Source organism: Dermacentor albipictus, chromosome 1 (assembly GCF_038994185.2).
Source record: "Dermacentor albipictus isolate Rhodes 1998 colony chromosome 1, USDA_Dalb.pri_finalv2, whole genome shotgun sequence".
In the NCBI taxonomy this organism is placed as follows: domain Eukaryota; kingdom Metazoa; phylum Arthropoda; class Arachnida; order Ixodida; family Ixodidae; genus Dermacentor; species Dermacentor albipictus.
The window spans coordinates 478,511,168-478,532,132 of NC_091821.1; the positions used below are offsets into that span (position 1 = coordinate 478,511,168).

A 20,965-nucleotide genomic window follows, 5' to 3' on the forward strand; every position below is an offset into this window, starting at 1 on the left:
GCAGCGCTGCCGGCGTAACGCGTTCTAACTAGCGTTGAAAACGCGCGCGACCAAAACCGAAAACGGAAGTGGGGTTCAGATTGTCGGCGGCTTGGTGCGCATCGGTCAATTCGGCCGCTGGGCTCTTTGGGAGTGTCCGCTATTGTTGAATGATAGGCAGGGGTTGAATTTACAATACGCTCTAGTTGAATTCTTTCTCTATGGGCCATTGCTTCAGCTGACGCGACGCGACGGCCGACATGATAACAAAAGCGAAACCTACGAAAGCGCTACGCTATGTCATCGTGCCTCCGTCAAGTTTTGGTCTGTAGACTTTGTTAGAATAGCTAGGCTATTTATGTTGGGCACAAATTAAAACGAATGAAATTTTATTATTCAATAGTGGGCAAGAGTTCATTCAAAGCTTTGGGAAGTTTATGAACCGCAGCCAATGGTAAGAGGCCATACCGTCACATGACAGCTGCACGCGCGCAGCCGCTTGTTGCGCGCGGTTCGTGACAGCAGCGGAGGGATGTGCGTGTGTTTGCGGATGGCGTAGTTCTTGCGTTTTCATTGGAACTGCGTTCAAGGGCGGCTATTGTTGTTGTCAAACTTTCGCGTTCACTATGACAAATCAGCCGGTCCCTCAATGCCATGGCAACGGTGTGGTGCCGCCGAAGCGGTTGCGCTCGCCGACGCAGCAGACTAGAAGTGCATTGTTTACGCAGGTGAGTGTGGCGCTGGACCTCGAACTTCGTACGTATACTGCGCAACTGTTCATTCGGTCAGCATCAGAATCGCAGTTGAGAAAACGGCGAGCGCGAGGTTAGCACAACACTTCCCAATAATGCGGTCTGAACCGAACAGTTTCGAAACAATGTGCCTCGTGCTAGACGGGCTCGTTGCTGTCGGTTTTCGTAAACTCGGACCACGCGTGCTTCAGTAGCGATTACGGAAAACATTTAGCCTCTGCTGAGATAGTGCGACATGGTTATTCGAGCTCAGTGTCGCTTTTATGTCCTCCAGTATAAATTAGTAGTCGCTGGAAAAACGCCGCACATTCATATTAGGCTTAACGAGCTTACTGAAGTCGCTCCGTTGCAGGAGAGCCTACTGCGTTTAATCAACACATTAACCAGTCACCACCAGGATTCATGGTGCTCGATGCAGCTAGCGCCTGTTTAAATTAAAATAAGCTGTTAACGCTGACCCCCGCTTTTAGATTTCTCGTGCTCTGCAGTTGTCGCACACACCTGCCTGCTGTCAACACGTGCCAGAGTAGACTGTCTTTCCGAGCGGTATTGGCGGTAATCTGCAAGTGTTCACCTGGTGGACATGTCCATTTCGTCTGCTGCTAAAGTGCTGACTGGCTGGAAGCGCCTGTCTACTGACGCGTACCCCAACCCAGCCAATCAGAACTTCAGCAGCAGACGACATGTCCACCAGGTGAACTCTTGCAGATCACCCCCCCCCCCCACCTTGTAGTGCAATAAATTTAGAATGAAAGTAATCCTGCGCGAATCGGCGCATGCTATAGCTTCAAGCATGGCGTGTTTTTTTGGCGTCGTGCGCAAAGTTCCGCAATAGCTTGCGTTGCTTTCGCACATGCACGTATTGGCATACTCGTAGTTTTCGTCGCTCGGCTTTATAGCGCCTGCGTACTAAGGAAAAATAATTTGTTGTGAATTACGTAGCTTAGGAACTCAGAGCGGCAAGTGTCCATCAAAGTAAACATACATGATAATCCGGCAGCTAGTGAACTGCTTCCTACTCTTTCTGAGCCTCCTTGTATATCCTTTGCATCCATGTCTCTGCGGCCTTACCCTTCCTCGGACGTTTCCTTTCGGAGAAACTCCTCACCACGCCGGTGAAGAGCATTTTGTGCGTTGGGTTCGAGTGATTACTGGCGTTTGCGACGGGATGAATAGGTCTGTTTGGTGGTGGCGGTCAACCACACATGAGGGAAGGAGAGGGCATGTGTGTGTATATGAGTGGGTGGGTGGGCGACCAGAACTCAATCTCTTCGTACAAATCTCCCTCCCGATTCTTATCCCCCTTTTCTGAGTACCCACTTGCATTGGGAGCTCTTTATCACACTTTATGCCTAAATGTGCTCATTGTCGCTGAATAATAGCGCTCCTCTTCATGCAGGGGCATTTTTAAGGAAACTGTTTCTAAAGTAGGTAGATTTAATGGTGGGGACATCATACCTATTCTGCGAAGAGCTCCTCCTGCATTTGGCTTGTCACTATAAAGAGCTTTAGAAAGAAGTGACCCTAAGTTATAGGGTGGAATGGTCCAGGCATACAAAAGAAGGCAAAGAAAGTACAGATTAATGTACAAGGATGTCTGGGTATTTGAGTGCACAAAGCCACACAAAAATATATATAGCTCCCAAATGACTGTAGGTAGTAAAGTTTGCCTGATCTCGTAAGAGGCACAAGTTCCTGCTTGCTTTTGCCCTTTGTTTGTGATTGTTTCACTGAATCAATTCCTTGAAGCTTATTTTCAACATATAAAATAGATATGCAGGAATATCTGGAGCGAGAGCCCTAACATGGAAGTTCCTGGTCTAATACAGTATACAAAAAGATGCACAGATCAACTGAGAAAAAGAACAATAATTGAACTTAGAAGTTAACATAAACTGTAACAATACATCCAACATAAACTACACGTTTTCAGCTCTTTCATCCTCAAATGGGCTGTGAAACAAGTGAGAAACAGTTCCTGCTGGCTGCCAACAAAAAGGAGCCTTCTACTATACTTTCATGTGCCATGTCATAAACACATAGCATCTGAGGTTGATGACGGAAGCAAGGGTCTTGCTCAGAAAGACAGCTATTAAAGCAGCATCAGGTCAATGGGGCAAGATCTTGCTAAGAAAATTAGCCATAGTTAGCCTGAGAAAAAGTACGGTATTTTCCAGGCATATAGGTTGCACCTTCGTATAACTCACACCCCGTTGTAAGAGCTTCAAAGAAAAATATTGATATATAATACGTGTGTGGACGCTTGCCTATTTTAAGTTAGTCAGCATTACAAATTTCAATTATGCCTGCTTGTGCACTCATTGGCACGCTTGTGCATTTGTGGCAAAATGCTGTACTTGCCAATTTCAGAGCAGTGCATTTCCATGAAAAGAATTTTTGCGAGCCACAAATTATAGCAGAAAAAAATTCAACCAGCACTTCACTTCGGGGCTGAAAATCAACATTTATTGAACTTCACTCAAAGTCATCAAAGGCCGGCGTCCTCTGATGCAGTCAGAAAATTCAGCCACTTCGGCTAGCAGCGTCACTTGGTTACCGTCGTTGGCCTCTGAAACTTTTAGACACACTGTAGGCATGTTGCTTGCGTTGCTCCTCTGGCATGGTGCGCAAGAAAGAAAAGCTCTCATATTGGTAGTGCCTACACACATGGTTTATGTATAAGACGTACTGAAGAAACTTTCGGAAAAAGAATGTGATTAATTGTCCAGAAAATACGATATTTAAGACAGTAAATTTTAAGGAATTAAGACAATGCCTGCCAAGGAAAAGGTGTGGTGAGGTGAACATATCAGTGTCAATTATTATGCACAAGATGTGCTAACAGTATTTGGCTATGCCGTGGCTCTTCTTCCTTCACCTATAGATGGAACATACAGCATTTTACTTTGCTGAATGTACATCTCATGGAAAAGAAAGCAAAGGCTGGCCGTTGCTAACTGCAGCCACATTTCGGTTAATTAAAAAAGAAAAAGGACTGTGCACGAAAACATGTTGGAACAACAGTACTGTATACTAGCACCTAGTGGAATGACCACTTGATCACCATTTCAACTCGTGTGAATAACGGAAAAATTCTGTAGGCTTCTGTAGCATCAACAATTAACAAAATTAAGGTGAACACTTTTATTGCGAAAAACATCCTGTGAAACATATGCTGCAAAAAACAGGTTACATTGAGGAAATAATCAAATACATGACTGCATGTCAGCTGCAGTTGTTGTTTAGTGTTCAGTCAAGGAAATGTGGGAACTTGGAGCAGAGCTGAAAAAGCAAGTGCTTGCAGGCATTGAGAGACTTGAGCATTTTTGCCAGGGTCCGTAAAAGTGTAAAAAAATCTTTCAGTGCGCAGAGTGTGCTGAACAAAACTTATGGCAGCAGAACTAGAAGTCCGACACGTTCCGTGATACTTTCTTGTTGATATTGCTAATAGGTATATGGGATTGTTTCTGTTGTTACAAGCTGACCAACAGAGAAAAAACTTGCCAAGCTAAAGCGATAAATTACTGTTGCCGAAAAACAAATCCGGTATTTTTCACTATAAGCGAGCTTGCATAAGTGAGAGGATGGTGTGAACAATATGGAGAAATGGTGTCATCACTTCAGAAATTCAGAATAAGCTTGCACTCATGGGGATACTTGCTAGGAATGGGGTGCCCTTTATTTGCTATAACTCACTGAGAGCATGAGTTAGTGACCTCAGGGCCACTAACTCATGCCATCATGAAAAAGCATGCAATTTTTAAGGTATGTGTCAGTTATGGAAAATTCAGGGAAAAAACAGGAAATTCTCACTATGGTTGCTTTGAATACGAAGAAATGGGTATCTACAGCAATTATGGCAAAGCTAGTGGTATGCCCGAAGGGAGCAGTTTGCGAATGAACCTACGCATTACGCATGCAATGCTATCTTTTGCTGGTTCTCTGAGTGTGAGCTTGCCTGGGTGGTTGCAATATAGGGAGATACATGATTGAGTCACATCTGATAATAATAAACTATGGGGTTTTATGTGCCAAAACCACTTTCTGATAATGAGGCACGTCGTAGTGGAGGACTCCGGAAATTTCGACCACCTGGGGTTCTTTAATGTGCACCTAAATCCAAGTACGCGGGTATTTTCGCATTTCGCCCCCATCGAAATGCGGCCGCCGTGGCCGGGATTCGATCCCGCGACCTCGTGCTCAGCAGCCTAACACCATAGCCACTGAGCAACCACGGCGGGTGAGTCACATCTGATTCCTACCTTATTTATAGCTCACTCATATCTCTTAAAGCTATGGGCTAGCATTGTAACTTGGCAAGCTCTAAGTCACCATTTCTTCATTGTGCCGACCTTGCGGTGTCATGTATTGCTTGGGAATTAAAGCATTCAGCGAGAAACTGAAAAAAATCAGGGAATTGGAAGCCGCCAATGTACTAGATGCCCTGGACCTCTACGATTGTTGGCTTAACGCTGGACTCTTGGATTTAGAGGAACTTGTGTGCCTATCTGCGCATGAGGTCATTGAGACTTATGCAATTTTTTCTCCACAAACAATGCCTCTTTATGAGCAGGGCAGGTGCTGAGTTTTTCTCCACAAACAATGCCTCTTTATGAGCAGGGCAGGTGCTGAGAGATCAGTGGAGGCATAATATATCGCTCTGTTTGTAGTCTCGTCTCTTATGTTCACGAATGCACTCCTTCATTTTCTGTGACCTCACAGCACTGACAGTGTGATGCAGTAACCTCTGCAATTTCTACTACGAACAGCTATTTGGGAAATGTTCCTCTTGTTCACTTATTCACCATATTCTGGGAGTTCCAAATTACAAGATCATTGATGATGAATCGCTGAGGAGCGTGGTTGAAGGGTATTGCACACCTGCCAACCTTATAAACAATCTTATCGTAATGTTTTCAATGTTGAATGTTTCTTTATAATTGTAATAATGGTACCAGTAAATTTACAATTTTATGTGCATCTAGTCTAGCATAAAACTGATTTCAAAAGAGTGCAGATGCAGTCGCTGACTGATTTTTCAGAAACCAATTTTTTCTAAGTCGCTGATTATTGTTACCTATCTGCAGCCATGACACCAACTTCAACAACCAATGTATCACATTTGTTGCCTGCATTACTTCAATATTTAATGAATAAACTTTATAAACCTTTCTAATCTGAAGTGGTGCATTTAGTTGTAGCTAAGGATCTTTAGTAAACAATTGACACGTTGAAAAATCATACTGGTTTTGGCATATTTCACATTTTTTATTCATTTTGCTTTTAAAAAATTTTTATTGTAGTGTTTTACATATTTTGTGGTTTTTGGCCTGCCTGGTATTCAGCACCCTAAAGGGACACTAAAGGCAAATACTAAGTCGACGTGGACTGTTTAAATAGCATTCCAAAAATCTTGAAACGCTTGTTTTGTGTCGAGAATATATTTAGTTTATGAAAAAATTGCATTTGAAGGGTCCGAATACCTTTATCGCAATTCATATCTCCCACCACCCAACTGGGAGAGATGTGACCTTGCATACGCCATCACCCCGTTTGCGGCCGTGGGGCAGTAAAGTGGCGCCCGACAGACGGTGGCACCGAGCCAAGACAGAGCGGTGGATTCGCCGCTGCAGCTGCTCTTTGATCAAGTGGCATAGACTGTTCGGGCATCCCGCGACATCACATGGAAGTTGAATTCTCTCATACTTGCAGTTTGTGCGAGTTTTGCGAGCCAGCAAAACCAGCGCAGCATGACGTGATAATTATTGAAAGGCGAAAGCATGGGCAGTATGGAGTCAAACGAGAACGAAACCTTTTGACTGCCCGTGCCATTGTCAGGGTTATTTCAATGAGTTCTTTTCTAAAAGTCAAATAGAACTGGACAAGTAGAATTTTATTTCGTCTTGTAATACAATACAAAGATGTTTTGTGTAACAAGTGGTTGAGTGCTAGTGACAGAATTTAACTGAGGAGTGCTTTCGTCATTGGGCAATTACTTGAATGCCCCGGGGGAGTCTCTAATCATGTCCTGCACTTACCTCAATTTCTCGATAATTAAGGTTCTGTTTGCAATAATCTTGGCGCCTTGGAGATTCTCGAGGACTAATCTATCACTTTAGCTTGACTTAATATTTGCCTTTAGTGTCCCTTTAATCTGAGGAGTGGCAGTATCTCCCACTTGAAGCAATTGCGGAAGTCCTACTTGAGGCGGCAGGAAAGATGCAAGACTTTAACGAGTGGTTCAACGTTTCTCCACTGGCTGCCACTGTGTGACGTCAGCTTTGGGCAGTATCTCCTACAGACTAGTTAGCTGTTTATTGATGACCAAGGATTAAATTAAGTCTTGAAGGAATAGGAAGCATAGCAAATCTTGAGGACTTCTGAAAAGTGGTCCAGATGTGCGAGAAGATTCTGAAGTCTGCAACGTCATACTAGCATACTGGCACTATTGTTCAGGCGTAAAATAAAATTTGGTAGGGTAGGCACTGCCCTTGATTTTTTCTGCTTGTAACTAAACTTTCTCTCCCAAATAAATACAAATAAAAATGGAAATGTACCTAAGGGCAGACATACTAAATGGAAGAAAGTGCACTTTCTTGTTAATTTGCTAAGTTGTTGAATGACAGTGTTCTGATTGCATTTAAGCCAGCTCTGACTACTCTTCGTCAACATAAGCAGATGTTGTGGCTCACGATATTACGAACCGTCCATAATTACTTGGTATCTGTGAGGGTGTCCATGCTTGCTTTTCTTTTTTTTTTCTAAATTATGACGAGGTTAAGCATATCACTGCACTTCAGTCTCTCAGAGGGCCCAGTTTATACCACTGTGAAATTAGGTGAATTTTATTACCTGTAGATGTTTTCAGCACAAAGCCATTCTTTCAATGGCAGCGTCGGTTTCATACTTCCTGTAACTGTTGAAATAAAAGAATGTGAAATTCAAAAATGGGTGTCTGTGGTAGAGTTCCCCATGAATTACATCCTTCAGCCTGAAACGGGTGTCTGTGGAAATGGCCCCTAAGACGGAGACATTATGGTAAAATAAGAATTGGAAAAAAATGAGTGACGTTACAGAGGTGGTGTGATTTTGCTTTCAGTGAATGTACATATATTTGAAATCCTTTGCTAGCGCACCTTGTGGCTTCTTCAATTGTATTCCCAGGGCGTCAGATTTCAGCTTTATGAGGTTCACTTTATCTTTATTAGGTGCACTTTATCTTTTAGGCTGCTTTCTTTTCATTCAAGCAAATATTCACAATAACTTAAAAAGTAAAAGTCTTCGCCTAGCTGCACGAGACAGCAGTGCTGCTTTCAAAGTGCAGCAAGTGAAGTAAACATGATCAGTGCTTCTAGCAGTTGCATAAATTTGATGGGGCATTCATCTTGGTGCGGCTGCTAAATTCACATTAGCAGCGAACGCAGCATCTAGCCCGACTGAGGTGTGTTGCAAGACAATTTGTAATTACAGTAAAACAATCTATTAGACAGGTTGTCCTGAACTGGGGCACGTACTTTCAATGTGCCACATCTAGCTAACATACTAAGGGGTACAAATGTAGTCAGTGACCACTTGGAATGTCAAATTTACAAGCCAGTGCAGTGCTGTGCAAGAAAAGAAATGGGGGGGCATTGACGATTACAATTTTCTTGGAGGCAATATTTCCTTCTTTTTTTTTTCATTTGCAGAGTAAAGGGTCACGCAACTGGTGCTGTTTTGCAGACAATGGAAACATGTTTTTAAATGTGATCTGAAAACGTAGTATTGATCCTGCGAAATGAACTTTTGTACTGCTAACTTGATTTTGACAAAAATTGGGGATGTGTTCAGGACAATATCGTAAGGTCAGGTGGCAAATTTTATTATTCTGATGAATTTTTGAAAGTCACTGACTTTCAGTTGTTGAAGTGAGTAAGACGCAGAAACTATATTCCTCAAATGACAAGTTTTTGAATTCTTGTGCATAACATGATATTAAAAATTCTCAAAGTGTGCCTCTGTGCAGCTATTTTGTCCAATTAGTGCAGTCTTTATTAGAAATAAAATTTGCATTATAGGCTTCACCAGAAATTGAACTTCCACCTTGTGGCCAAAATTTCAATTTTCATATAAAATTGTGGAATATGAAAATTTGAGTCTACATGCAATTGCATTCTGCATAAAATTGTTCAACCCCAGTAAGTACCCTACTGAGAAGTCTTCTTTTTCTTATACAAGAACGATAGTTCTTGCAGTTACGAACTTTTGGGAAAAATTAACTGAGAAAAATGGCTCCAAAAGTTCTGAAGTATGTCACCTTATTCAAATTGCATCTGTCATAATTAAACTTCTCCTGCAGCTTACATTTGGCCTTCTTCAATTCAGCTTTGTTCTGCAGCAATAGCTGGAAGGTTCCTCTTTTTTTTTTTTTCAGGCACTTTTGAGCTGTCAAATGCATTGGCTTTTGCTGAAACTTCTGAAACTTCTATGATCTGGAAACATGTTTTTTGTCCAAAAATCGCAATTATTTGCCCTGTGTCCCTCCTTAAGAAGGGAACAGTTAGTTGACAGTTATCGTCACTACCTAGCAACCATATTGTCTGCTTCTTCGGGAGGTTGCTAAAAGCACATGGCAAGTGCTGCTTCTAGGATGACTGCACTGGTCATAGAATATTTTAGAATAATATGGAAATCTAGTGCCAGTCTCTCGTAAGTTTTCTAGAGGGCACCATGCTGTTTTGGGAATGCTGGTATATGGGTCTTTGAGGCTTTGTCTCGAACGTGGCTTGGCTTAAAACAGGATCATAGCTGCAAAGATGAAGCTTTCATAAAATTTTCATTGACCTGTACTACATCTTTCTATAAAAGTTAGCTCACCAGTGCGTAAGCGAGAAAAAAACAAAAGCCGATTACTGAAACAGTTGCACAGCAAGCAAAGAGCTTGTCAGTCTTCCATCTTTAGCAATGCACCATTAATCTTTAAATTTCATATAATTGCACGTCCAAGCACAAGTTCTCAAAATTAGATTTTTTTGTGTGTGTGTAAAGGTAAAAAAAAGAACAGGGCTTTAGGTGCTGTTTCTATAGGGAATGAATTGATGCGACAGATGGAACGGAGCTAGTCAGGCACGCTTTCGAAATGTCCTGGCTCTCCGAAAATAATGTCAATGCAAAGCTACCACATTCCAACATTCTTGTGGATACAACAGCTGCTCAGCACCAGTTTCTTCTCTAGCAAATGGTATTGTAAGAAACTGTGTGGCACTGGCAATTATTAATGCAAGCTCTCTCAGTACAACTGTGTTAATGAAGCCTGCATAACATCAGCCAGCATTTCTTCCAGTTGAGACAAGCTATTCGTAAAGGCTTTCTATTAGCCCGTTGATGTAACATCATAAACAGCCGTTACTAATGACAGTCCTAACATGTACAGTGCTGAGCGACTGAAACGTGATAGTCGGAGCACGTGGATTATAGTGCTTTTCGCGCCAGCAGAGGTGGCAGGGGACGCCAAGATGATACATTAAAGGGACATTAAAGCGAAGCAATAAATCAGTTTAGACAAATAAAGAATTTTTTGAATACCCTGCAGGCAGTCATTTCAAAATAATAGTTTGATTATTAGATAAGAAAATGAAGGTCGAAGTATCAGTATTTGAATTTCGCGCCGGAACCCCGACGCCGCTACGTCAGTGTGACGTCAGGGATTCCAAACTACGTTTTCCCATTTGGGCCTTGTTGGCTGAGTAAAGCTTCCTGAAATTTGCCATATTTAATATTTGGTTTCTTTAGAACACAAAGCAGTCAATCTGTACCGATGTATAATTAAGTAGGTCCTAGAAGATGCCATCAAAATCTATGACGTCACAGCGACCAGGTGCGCGAACTACAAGGAGGCGTCGCCACCCGTCTTTCGTTCTTGTGCTTTTTCTGCCTTACCAAGTGTTTTATAGTGCTTAGAGTGGTGTTTTTGGTGTCGTAGAAAGATAATTTACTGATGCACAGGAAATCAATTTTCTCTTCAGTGTCCCTTTAAGGTGTACGATGAAAGCGAAAGCCTTTGTGATGCAATATAACTACATTTGGTCCACTAGCAGCCCCCTGGCGCTCCCCGTAGAACAAGAAACGCTGACCACCCCGTAGTCCGATTATCACGTTTCCATCAATGAGCACTATACTGACCCATGTATTTGCTAACAATCTAAAATGACAGTGATATTGTGGCTCATGTTAAGATGTCACTCGTAGAAACGCACTCATTGTTATAGAGTGCCGTCACAGTGAGAATGGAGCTACTGAGATAAATTGTATAAAGCATGGCTGGTAAATTCAGCAATGCCCAAGCATACAACAACAAAACCACTTAATTTTACCCTAAATTCTAGCAGTGTAGACTACTCATACTTGTGTTGATCTAATGTACCACGCATTAAGCTGTTCAATACGGTATATTTTTTACGTAGCATGTAGCACAATTGGAGTACTTGAGCTGGATTACTTTCAGATTACCCCTAAAGGTCATATCCACTTGGAAAGAATCCTGAATATCGCACCAGTTTCGAGATATGTGCTCCCAAAATGTGCAATGAAAGGCATTGGTATTCGAGTAATCCATTAGCTTCAAAGTATAAAAAGGTGCTTTGTTAAAGAAGTGGAACAGCAGTTCATTTTTACCACTTGTTTGACAGTGCTTATTTTAAATCTGGTGCTAGTTTCAAAACTTGTTCCAATACTGGCTTCAGTTCGTATATTGCAATTTGTGCACTAAAGTAGTTAGTTAATCCATTAAAGTGCAATCCTGCGCTGTACACATCATGGGAGTTTGTATCAATATCACCAGGGTCCTTTAATACTTCCTACGCAGTCACGAAATTTCCACGTAACACTATGGGAGAGCTTCATATGCACCCGTAGTGGGCACACCGTGGCACTGCCACAAGTAGAAGGTGGACGGGAGCAGACACAGAACAAGCGCCACAGTCGTTCTGTGCGAAAGTTCGCTATTGTGCAAGGGTCGACTGCCTGTATCAGCTTGTGAATATTGCCTACATAACCTGCCGATTGCCGCCCTGTTTCTGTGCAGTGTTCATGAACTTAATCGCAAACAATTTTGAAACAACTACAATGCCTTGTTTCATTTCCAGCTTCAACTGCATTCAAAACAGCTACTTCATTTATAATTCAATTTCAGCACTTGCACTACTCCTTCGTTAGAAACTGACTGCAGAGCAAGTTCGTGTTGCACTTTTATGTAATTGCGCATGAAAAGCCTGTGTTTCAAGCTAACAAAGCTAACTGGTTACTAAACTTATCACCCATTATAACTAAACTATTACTAATCATTGTCTAACTAATTACATCTAATTAATAATGAACAGCTACATTCTAATTACCAATTACTAAACTAGCAAAGCTAACCAGCTGATTAGGTAACCAAACAAATAGGTAATTACTAAACTAATAATCAAACAAATAACTAACCTAACATGCCAACCAGTCTGACTGCATTAACTAAACTTAAGTAATAAGGTGTTGTAACAAAACCAACACAACCAATAAATTACATAATAACTAAGTAATGCACCAACTAAAATAAATAAATATGATAACTAGCAAAATTAATTAACTCGTCAAACTAACAAAGCTAACCAATTAACTAAGTTATCTGACAACATAATTACGAATTAATACATACCTAACTATAGTAATTAAGCAAATATGATTGACATTCTAACAGATCAACTAATAACTAACAAACTGAACTAACTAATCACTTATAGCTGACTTATCCAACTAACTAGACGAAGTGCAAATAGAGACAGCCAAACGAAACAGTTTGTGCAAGAAAGGCTGCTCGGAGGGAGGGGGTGTGACGTCAATCATAAAACAATGCCGTGTTGAACACAAACGCATTGCACTATCAATTGTTTTGCCAAAAGTTCCCGTTGCATGTTCACTCTATAAACATGCTGAAATAAATGTGGGACAAGCGTTTTTCCTTGTGAAAAATTTGCATGATCGCGCAGCCCGGCCATCAGGCGCGGCAGATTGCTCACCTTCTACTTATGCCAGCACCTCTGGTGCCACCTTCTGTCCCTATGTGAAACTTTCGGTGAAGTTTCACGACGAGATGAGTATTGAAGGATCCTGATATTGCCAATGAAGAGGCACACTTGTTTAGCCCGATGTTTTACTGCTCCCGCTGCCAAAGACCAGTTACGGTCGGTAATTGGCTTTGAGTTCAATTTTTAGCACTAAAGGGTGTTAAAAGCCCGGAAAAGACATGTAATCAAGTATCAAGAATCAAGTAATATATTTCAGAATCAGAATGACAAAAATGCATAGCTACAAAAAAAAAAAGGAATCAAAATTTGGTACATTTTTCCGAATCATTCTGGGGTTAAAGAGGGGGAGGGGGTTAAAAGCTGATTAGTGGTTTTTTATTGATTAGTCAATTGTGCATTTTGATTTCCTGTGTAAGTAATGTCAACCTCTTGTAGTAATCCAGCTTATGAGTAAATTGTACCTCATTCCCCAAGGGATCTAAAAAAAATCCTGTTAACATTAAAAAAGCAACACTCGGCAAATCCACAGGAGTGCTCCAGTATAGTTGTCATCATAAGCAGTGTTCAGATACACTATTTGGTTGTGCAGGAGGGAGCCTCTACACCAGCTGCTGCAATCTTCCTGCTGCAAAAGTGTGGATGCATTGAGAACAGCAACCACAGCACATTGCCTTTGATGTCAATCAACTATGCCTCCCCAGTCGTCACTGTTGCCAAGCTATCGTTCCATCCCACCCACTGCATTCAGACTGCGAAAGGTGCAGAGAGAGAAAGAGAAAACTTCGGTAAGTCATGTCATGCCAACCTTTCAACAGTGAACCACATGACACATCTTAGGTGAGTACCCATGCACTCTAACACTTTTATTAATCAGTCCATGGAATTTTTGTCACACTGGATATTGCATTTACATTTTCTGGTAGTCCTGCATCATTCGGAGTTAGCCTTGTTAATTGTCTGCTCCATTATCCAGTTCATGTTTGAGCTTTGGTGAGTACTGCCTCACTATTACTCTCACCAAATTCGTGTACACTTGCTGACAGAATTGGCTCTTGACCAGTGTGTGCGATATGTTTGCCGACTGAAGTTGGCATTGACCCTGTATGTGTGTGGGGTCTCAAGGGATCTGGGTAACAAAGGGCACAGCACACATTGGCAGGAACTCACAGATAATGTCCTCATTGAATTGCTCACGTGAGTGAAAACACGGTGGCGTTCGTCGGTTACCTTATGTGAGAGAGGATGAGGGAAGTGTGTGATGACATGAGTCGAGAGAAACTGAGAGAGGGTGCATGAAGGATAGAGTGGGGTGTGGCCTCACACCTTAGGAGCCAGTAGGAATACAGGCAGCGTGTCGCATCACGCTTCGGCGCTGACAGCTGGCAGACTGCCAAGGAGAGGGTAATAGCGCGCTGCAGCAGACTTGGCAGAATGCCTGTGGCGTTAGGCTTAGCCAAGTCTTTGAATACAGTTTAAAAGGGATGGCAGCTCTGTGAACGAGTGCTATGGAAAGTCGTGCCGAGAAATGTCACCGATGAAGGCTGAGGCAACGCGATGGTGACAACAGGCCGAATAAGAGGAAGCCCACAAGGTTTGTTTGGCTGCAGCAGCAGAAGCAAAAGTGTCAAAATCGTGCTGCAGAGTCAAAGGAGGGATGTCAGCGCCGATTAGCAAGGGAGTCTGAAGCAAAGCGGGCTAAGCATCAGGTGGACCTATGCATTAGGCAGAAACGAGACAAAACAGGCTAAGCGTGAATTGTGATGAGCAGAAGTGTAGGTAAAGCGGTAAAAAAATGGCCTGTTGAGGTGGCTAACCATCGAACAAAAAATTCCAAAGAGGTGGATTGCCAATGTCTTCTGCAATTTGGAACAATGATTGCCTTCAAACAAGACGTGCAGTATGTTAATGCTAATGTGTTACCATTGGATCAACCATTTGATCAACCATTTTTCTTCTTTTATACGGGAATGCCAGCTATCAGAAAAATATATGAAAAATTATTCCTTAATGAAGGTAAACTCAACACATAATCTTACCAAGCTTATATGTACCCAAGCTTATTTGCCGTGGTACGTTTGTGCTACACGAAAAAGCTTATAAATGCCACGAAGGTGGTTTTGGTTTCATATCTGATTGCACCACACAAGCAATTTTTAGCCCAATTTTTTTGGAAAAGAACGAGGTGCACGTTAGAATTGTGTAAATACTATTAAACATGTCACATGTGACATCTGCAGCGTGCCTGTGTCTGATGTGGCTGCATGCAACGTGGCTATGTGCTTTTGTATCGGCGTATAATAATCTCTTTTCACGTACACGAATTTATGCAAACCTGCAATTTTTACGCTTATTTATTCTGAACCCCCCCCCCCCCCCTTCCCTCACTGTAATGCCTGAATGGGCGCTGTGGGTACAAAACAAATAAATAAATAAAATGGTCTGCGTTGGATGCATGAAAAGAGATGCTAGGGAAAGAAGGGAGTACGAAGACGTTAGATGAAATGGCAGAGGACACCCGTCTCACTGAGATTGTCTTTTCTATAGCCGTTCTAGTTAGGTGTGCTACATTTTGACGCAGCTGACAGCTTTTAAAGACCAAACGTGGATGATGTTTTTCATCGACCAGGCGTCATTGGAGTTCGTTGTTTTCACCCGATACCAAGTGCACAGTGAGCCATCAACGAACCTTCCTCGCGAAGGTAGTTCTACAGGGCTGACCGGTGCTGCAAGAAGCTGTGATCAGCTGCCAAGCCCTGGTGCAAACAGGATGGATGACAGCGAATCTAGAGCTCCAGACCCTGAGCGAACTCATTCTGGAACCCATACATCAGTGGCATGCTCAAAGAGGAAACGCCTGCCAGGAAGGTGAGCCTGGCCTTGACTTACACAACTGCAGAGGAACATGATGCAACAAAGTGAAATAATGAGAACTTTGGTGCAACTGCTTATCAAGAGAAATCACCACAAGAAATTGTCGAGCTAGATAATTTTGATGGATACTCATATAGTGCACACCATCGTAAGGCTGTGGTTTTTCAAGTACACCTGTAACAAGAATTCTTCTTCAACTGCAAGGCTTTCTTTCTGAGAAGCCCCTATGGGTTTCCTTTGTAGCTAGCTTTGTGCTACAATTCGGGTAGATGCCAATTTTTTCCCTTTCAAACTGGTATGATGTGCAACTCAAGGATTACGGACCAACATGTTGCGAACAGTAGAGAAGTAACTTTTTAGCAGCTTTCCGAGCAAACGCAGTAGAAAGATGGGATGCTGTGGTATGGTTCAGATGTACATGCGACTGTTTGAGTACTGTCTTGAGAAGTGTCGTCTATTTTATTCTGCAGAACTGAAGCTGTCATGTCCTGCAGTTGTAGCTTTGGTAGTGCAAGGGTTGTGTATTGACTTCCGTAGTCAAGTCCAGCTCATAAGTCCAAGAACATTTGATGAGCTTCTGAGCTGTCTACAGACCTCAGTGCCAACAATTACGCTGAGAAGACAGCCAGGCCGTATAACAGAACAATTTGATTCTCATAAGCTGAGTAAACATCTAGAGTTGTTGCCATCATCTGAGTGTGGACAGCTTCATAAACAAACCACTGGGAACCGTCAATCATGACTGTGGTCATGGTGAAGGACCAGTTACCACAGTTCATGACATACTCCTTCCACGTTAACTGACTACCGTGGATCACAAGTGCCAGAAAAAGAGCTATAGTGAAACCGTGTACTTAGAATCGTCAAGCTTCCTGTATGCCCCCATTATGGTAGATGGCATTGAAGTGAAGGCCCTCATTGACAGTGGCTTCTGTCTCAGTATCAACAAAAGTCAAGTGGATGGCGGTAGTCTGCATGCTGGTAGAATATTGCGGGTGCAAGCCTGCAATGGGTCAGCAACCGTGCATAGCGAATGGATAACCCTGGCTATTGAATTCCAAGGACATTCTAGTATCAGTGACATAATGGCAATTCCCAATGTTGCCTATGATTTTCTTGTGTCCTGCCCAGACATGACAAAACTTAAACTTCTATTGGAACCACAAATTAATGGCCGAAGACAACGTAAGAACAGAATATTCTAGTGAAGAACCTGCTGTATCAAGGTTGATCTTGAACCAACCAGGTAGTCATCAAGCCAAAGTACCCATAGCTTACATGCATGGAGAGCTATCCTCCCGTAATGTAATCGCATGCTGTTCTTTCGAGCTTGCAGATAAAACAGAGGTTCACAGAGCGCCCTGTGAAATGTCCAGAGATGAAAAGGTGTGACTGAAAAAGGAGTTCAAAGAAATATTGGACACTGGTATCACCCGGCCTTCTGCATCCCCGTTAGGTTCTGCTATAACTAATGCACCAAAAGAAGATGGAACACTCCACCTCTGTACATACAGACTAAAGGGCTCTCAGTTGTCAAACTGAATTTATACTTTACCCAATGCCTAGAATCGACAATGCTATTGACAAAAGTGGTGGTTGCCATTGTTTTTCACGAATAGATCTGTGCAAGCTGTGCAAGGGCTTTTGGCAGAGTCCACTAAGTGAAATGAAAAAGTACACCGAGTTCATTAACCCCATTTGACTTGTTTCAGTACAACCACATACCATTTGGTTGGAAAAACTCTCCTGCATGATTTCAAAAGATTATGACCTACATTCTGATACTTCGGCACATTTTGCAATGTGTACGTCTACAACATCATCATCTACTTGAAGACAGAGGAGGAGCACCGTATTGTCTCTCAAAAGTTCTTCATGCTCTCAGCCTTGCCCAACTCAAAGTCAACTTCAAGAAAAGTGTGTTCTTTCAAGATAAAGCAGTATTTCTTGGCAAGGTGTTGGACACACTAAAAGCACTAAGCAAGGGTCGGTAAACTGGTAAAGCCTTATGACATGCACTCCCTTTGTGTTTTTCTTGGCATAGCAGGACATTTCATGACGTTTATCAGACTGCGCTGAGAACAAGATGCTTCACATCTTTAACCCAGGACATGCCTTTTCAGTGGGCAAGGAGTGCGAAAGTGTCTATTGTGAGCCAGTAAAACTAAAATCCTCGAACACCATCTTGCTAACACTGGATTTTTCTCTTCCTTTCGTGCTGAACACAGACACATCACACTATGCAGCCAGTGCAGCTCTACACCAGAAACCCTCAAAACAAGCTAATCAAATGAAGCACCACGTTGTGGGTTACTAAAGCTATACGTTCAGACCCGCTGAAATCAATTACCCTACCACAGAAAAGGAAGCTTTGACCATCTTAAAAGCATTTCAGTATTTTCGTACTTATCTGGAAAGTGCGAAATTCATGCTTTTTACTGACCATCAAGCACTGACTCAACTTCTGAGCATGGCACAACTAAGAGGATGCATTGCAATATGGGTAAACTATCTGCAACAGCTTGATTTTGTAATTTCGCGCCATCCTGGCCTGATCCTCACTGATGCTGATATGCCATCCAGATTTCTTGTACACGAATCAAGTGAGAATCCAGACGTAATCAATCATATTAAGTTGCGGGAAAGTACACAAATGAAAGCTAGGGCCAATAGAGATGCATAGGCACCATCTGGGACCGTCAGTTGGGATAAAATTAATCAGAAAATCAAATTAAGCGAAGTCGAATTAACAGAAGGCTCCTGTGTATGTCTCTACAATACATGCATACAAGCATGCATACGATCATGTATACGAGCATGTATACTACAACCACTAAGTGATGTAAGTAAATGATGTCATAATGCACTAGAAACAAGAGATGCAGAATTATGTGTGGACCTCTTAAAGAGTCATGAACGTACATTCCTTATAGGCTTATACATATGTACAAGAGAGAATGAAAGGTGAAGAGGGAAAGGTATGCATTCATTAACACAAATGGACATCGGCAGGCTCATGACAAGGTTTTGATCTGTATGAGCAAATATGCAAGTTTGAGCAAAAAACAACTGTAAACAATTTGTTTTCTGCTGCTTCTGCACCAGCAGAACCAAATGAGAAATTAGGCAGATGGAATAAACAAACAAATACAAAGTACAAAGAAGGTGAGGGAGGTTATTAGCTTCAAGTGCAAGAACGGTAATTTTAAAGAGGTACTGATATTACATTCTCGGCTTACTTCTTATGCTAAATGAGGGTCTGAGTGCTCTAAAGTTTAGCGAAAATAAGAGTAAGAGTGCCCTAAATAATTTATGACACCTGGTTCTACAAATCAGCTGTGGTATGAGCGCCCACAAATGTAGCCCGATTGCTACACGTCAGTATATTTTGCTGTGTGTCTTGACGTCGTGACAGTGTTGATCACGCCACATCTAACACTTCAAGACCAGCTTTAGTAGCAAATTAGAATTTCTAAAAAGTGCCTCTTTCCAACATTCACACTTGCTAAATGTCATCCTCTTTGTGCGAGAATCCTGCGGTACAGTTTGTACAGGTTTTAAATTATGTATCAGTAGTCACATAACAGTAGCTTATGACTCAACACGTATAAAACAAATAAAATGGGCCATTTCTATGCTCCCTAGGATCGGTGAGCCATATATGTGCTACTCTATAATGAAGGCTGTGTTCCTTCGTGCAGTGGATAGGCTAAGAAAATTGTACAGTCGAACCCGACTATATCGAAACCATTTACATCAAGTTATTCTATATATTGAACAACTTCTGGACATGGTATAGTTACATTGAGTATATATAGCAAAAATTACGCTTACATCGAACAAAAATAGCAGTGACTCCAAATATATCGAACGTCGAGAGATGGAAAAGTGCCCCCAGAAGTTGGCTTTCCCTCGTGGTGGCGAGTAAACCCAGTGGCGCAGCTCCATCCAACCGCTCTCATCGTTAGTGGTCCTGTATATTGCTCCCGCAGGGAGCAGGAACACTACCTATCGTGATCACGCTGCCTCGGATGAGCCGTCAACACCCCCCTGCAAAAAATTATTCTGGCCCATCCGCAGTGCTTGCTCAGACAGCCAATCAGGGGCTCTTGTGCCCCCGTCATGCAAGATGGCGAAGGTGCGAGTTGTCTCGCTGCTTATTTGGTTCATTGTGTGTGCGCCTTGTGGGCCTTCTCCCCCAGTGTTGCCATGATGAAGCAACAGAATTTGCCTTTCGTCGTGAAGCTCGAAATCATAAATCGGGTTGAACGCGGTGAGAAGTCGGATGTCCCTGCAGCGTGCAAGATTCCGAGGAGAACTCTCGGCACGATCTTGAAGAATAAGAGGGAGATTAGCGTTAAAGCGACCAAACTCGCGACCCGGTGCCCATGGCGGCCGATGCAGATGTGTACGAGTGGTTCGTCCGAAATTGCTTCAGCCGTGCTGGCTTCTGTGTGCTCGGTGATGACTGTAAATTCTGATGAATGCGACAAAGCCGTTGTTGGTGTTGCCGAAGTTTGGAGCGAGCTGTCAGAATTTCCGGAAGCTGTTGACGAATCAACGGTGGACGAGTTTGTGAGTGCAAATGATGGTGTCGTGACCACGGGAGAGCCCGAAAATGAGAACTACATTGCCGACATCGTACCGAGCACTAGTTAAAGTGGGCTCCATGGGGAAAGCATCGACGGTACTGTGCCCACACCCTCTGAAGTGATTGGTGCGCCCACACTAGTCCGGTGCTTCTGTGCGAATGCGGAAGGTTGCGGCCTTAGCTGCTGCAACTCCTTAGGCAATGTGGAGAGGTACGTGCGTCGCAGGCAGCGATATTACCCAAGCAGAAGAAAATGCAGGTCTATTTCATGCGAAACTAAGCTAGTTTCATCAATAAAGTGATTTTATAAATGGTATGTGCTTTTATGACACCCAGTTATTTAGCAGGCTTATATCGAATTATGCTCTATATTGAACTGATAGGCGTTTCTTTGCGAGTTCGATATAGCCGGGTTCAACTGTATATGACACAATGAAATTTTTCTTCCTGCTAAAGCCTTTGTGCCAATATGCCATTTGTTCCTTGTACTATTGTCGACCTAAAGTACGCTTCAATGCGATGGAGGCAGGAGAACGATCTATCTGACGTGTATATGACTGGCATAGTTAGTGCAAGTTTAACTAACTAGCTTGGCCACTCCAGGAAGGAGCCTTCTCAGATGCTCACCTTTTTTCACCCCTGAACATCTGACCAATGCCCTCGAACATTCCTATGGGAGATTCGTTGCATTGCTTTGCAATATCAATGAGCATGTTCCAGTGCAGCTG

General features: G+C 42.5%; 2 protein-coding genes across 8 annotated transcripts in view; one reads left to right on the top strand and one right to left on the bottom strand.

Annotated features, from left to right (window-relative positions):
- Window positions 1–296: 296 nt before the first annotated feature.
- Window positions 297–20,965, top strand: part of LOC139054862 (uncharacterized) — a 156,443-nt gene continuing 135,774 nt past the window's right edge. Inside the window, exons 1-2 of the mRNA XM_070532530.1 lie at window positions 297–707; window positions 13,365–13,560. Of these exons, the coding sequence (XP_070388631.1) occupies window positions 606–707; window positions 13,365–13,560 (298 nt within the window). The 5' untranslated portion in view covers window positions 297–605. The remainder of the gene's footprint in view (window positions 708–13,364; window positions 13,561–20,965) is intronic.
- LOC139054863 (uncharacterized) overlaps window positions 3,197–20,965 on the bottom strand; it is a 51,292-nt gene continuing 33,523 nt past the window's right edge. Inside the window, exons 8-9 of one of the 7 annotated variants that reach the window (XR_011511559.1) lie at window positions 7,584–7,647; window positions 3,197–3,346 (exon numbers count right to left, since the gene is read on the bottom strand). Coding sequence is in view for 3 of the 7 variants with exons in the window: in XM_070532531.1 (XP_070388632.1) it covers window positions 7,596–7,647 (52 nt within the window). In the remaining 4 variants the exon portion in view is untranslated. Of the gene's footprint in view, window positions 3,347–3,850; window positions 4,014–7,583; window positions 7,648–13,220; window positions 13,401–20,965 lie in introns of those variants that run through there. The other 6 variants (XM_070532531.1, XR_011511558.1, XM_070532533.1 and 3 more) reach the window with 6 other exon arrangements.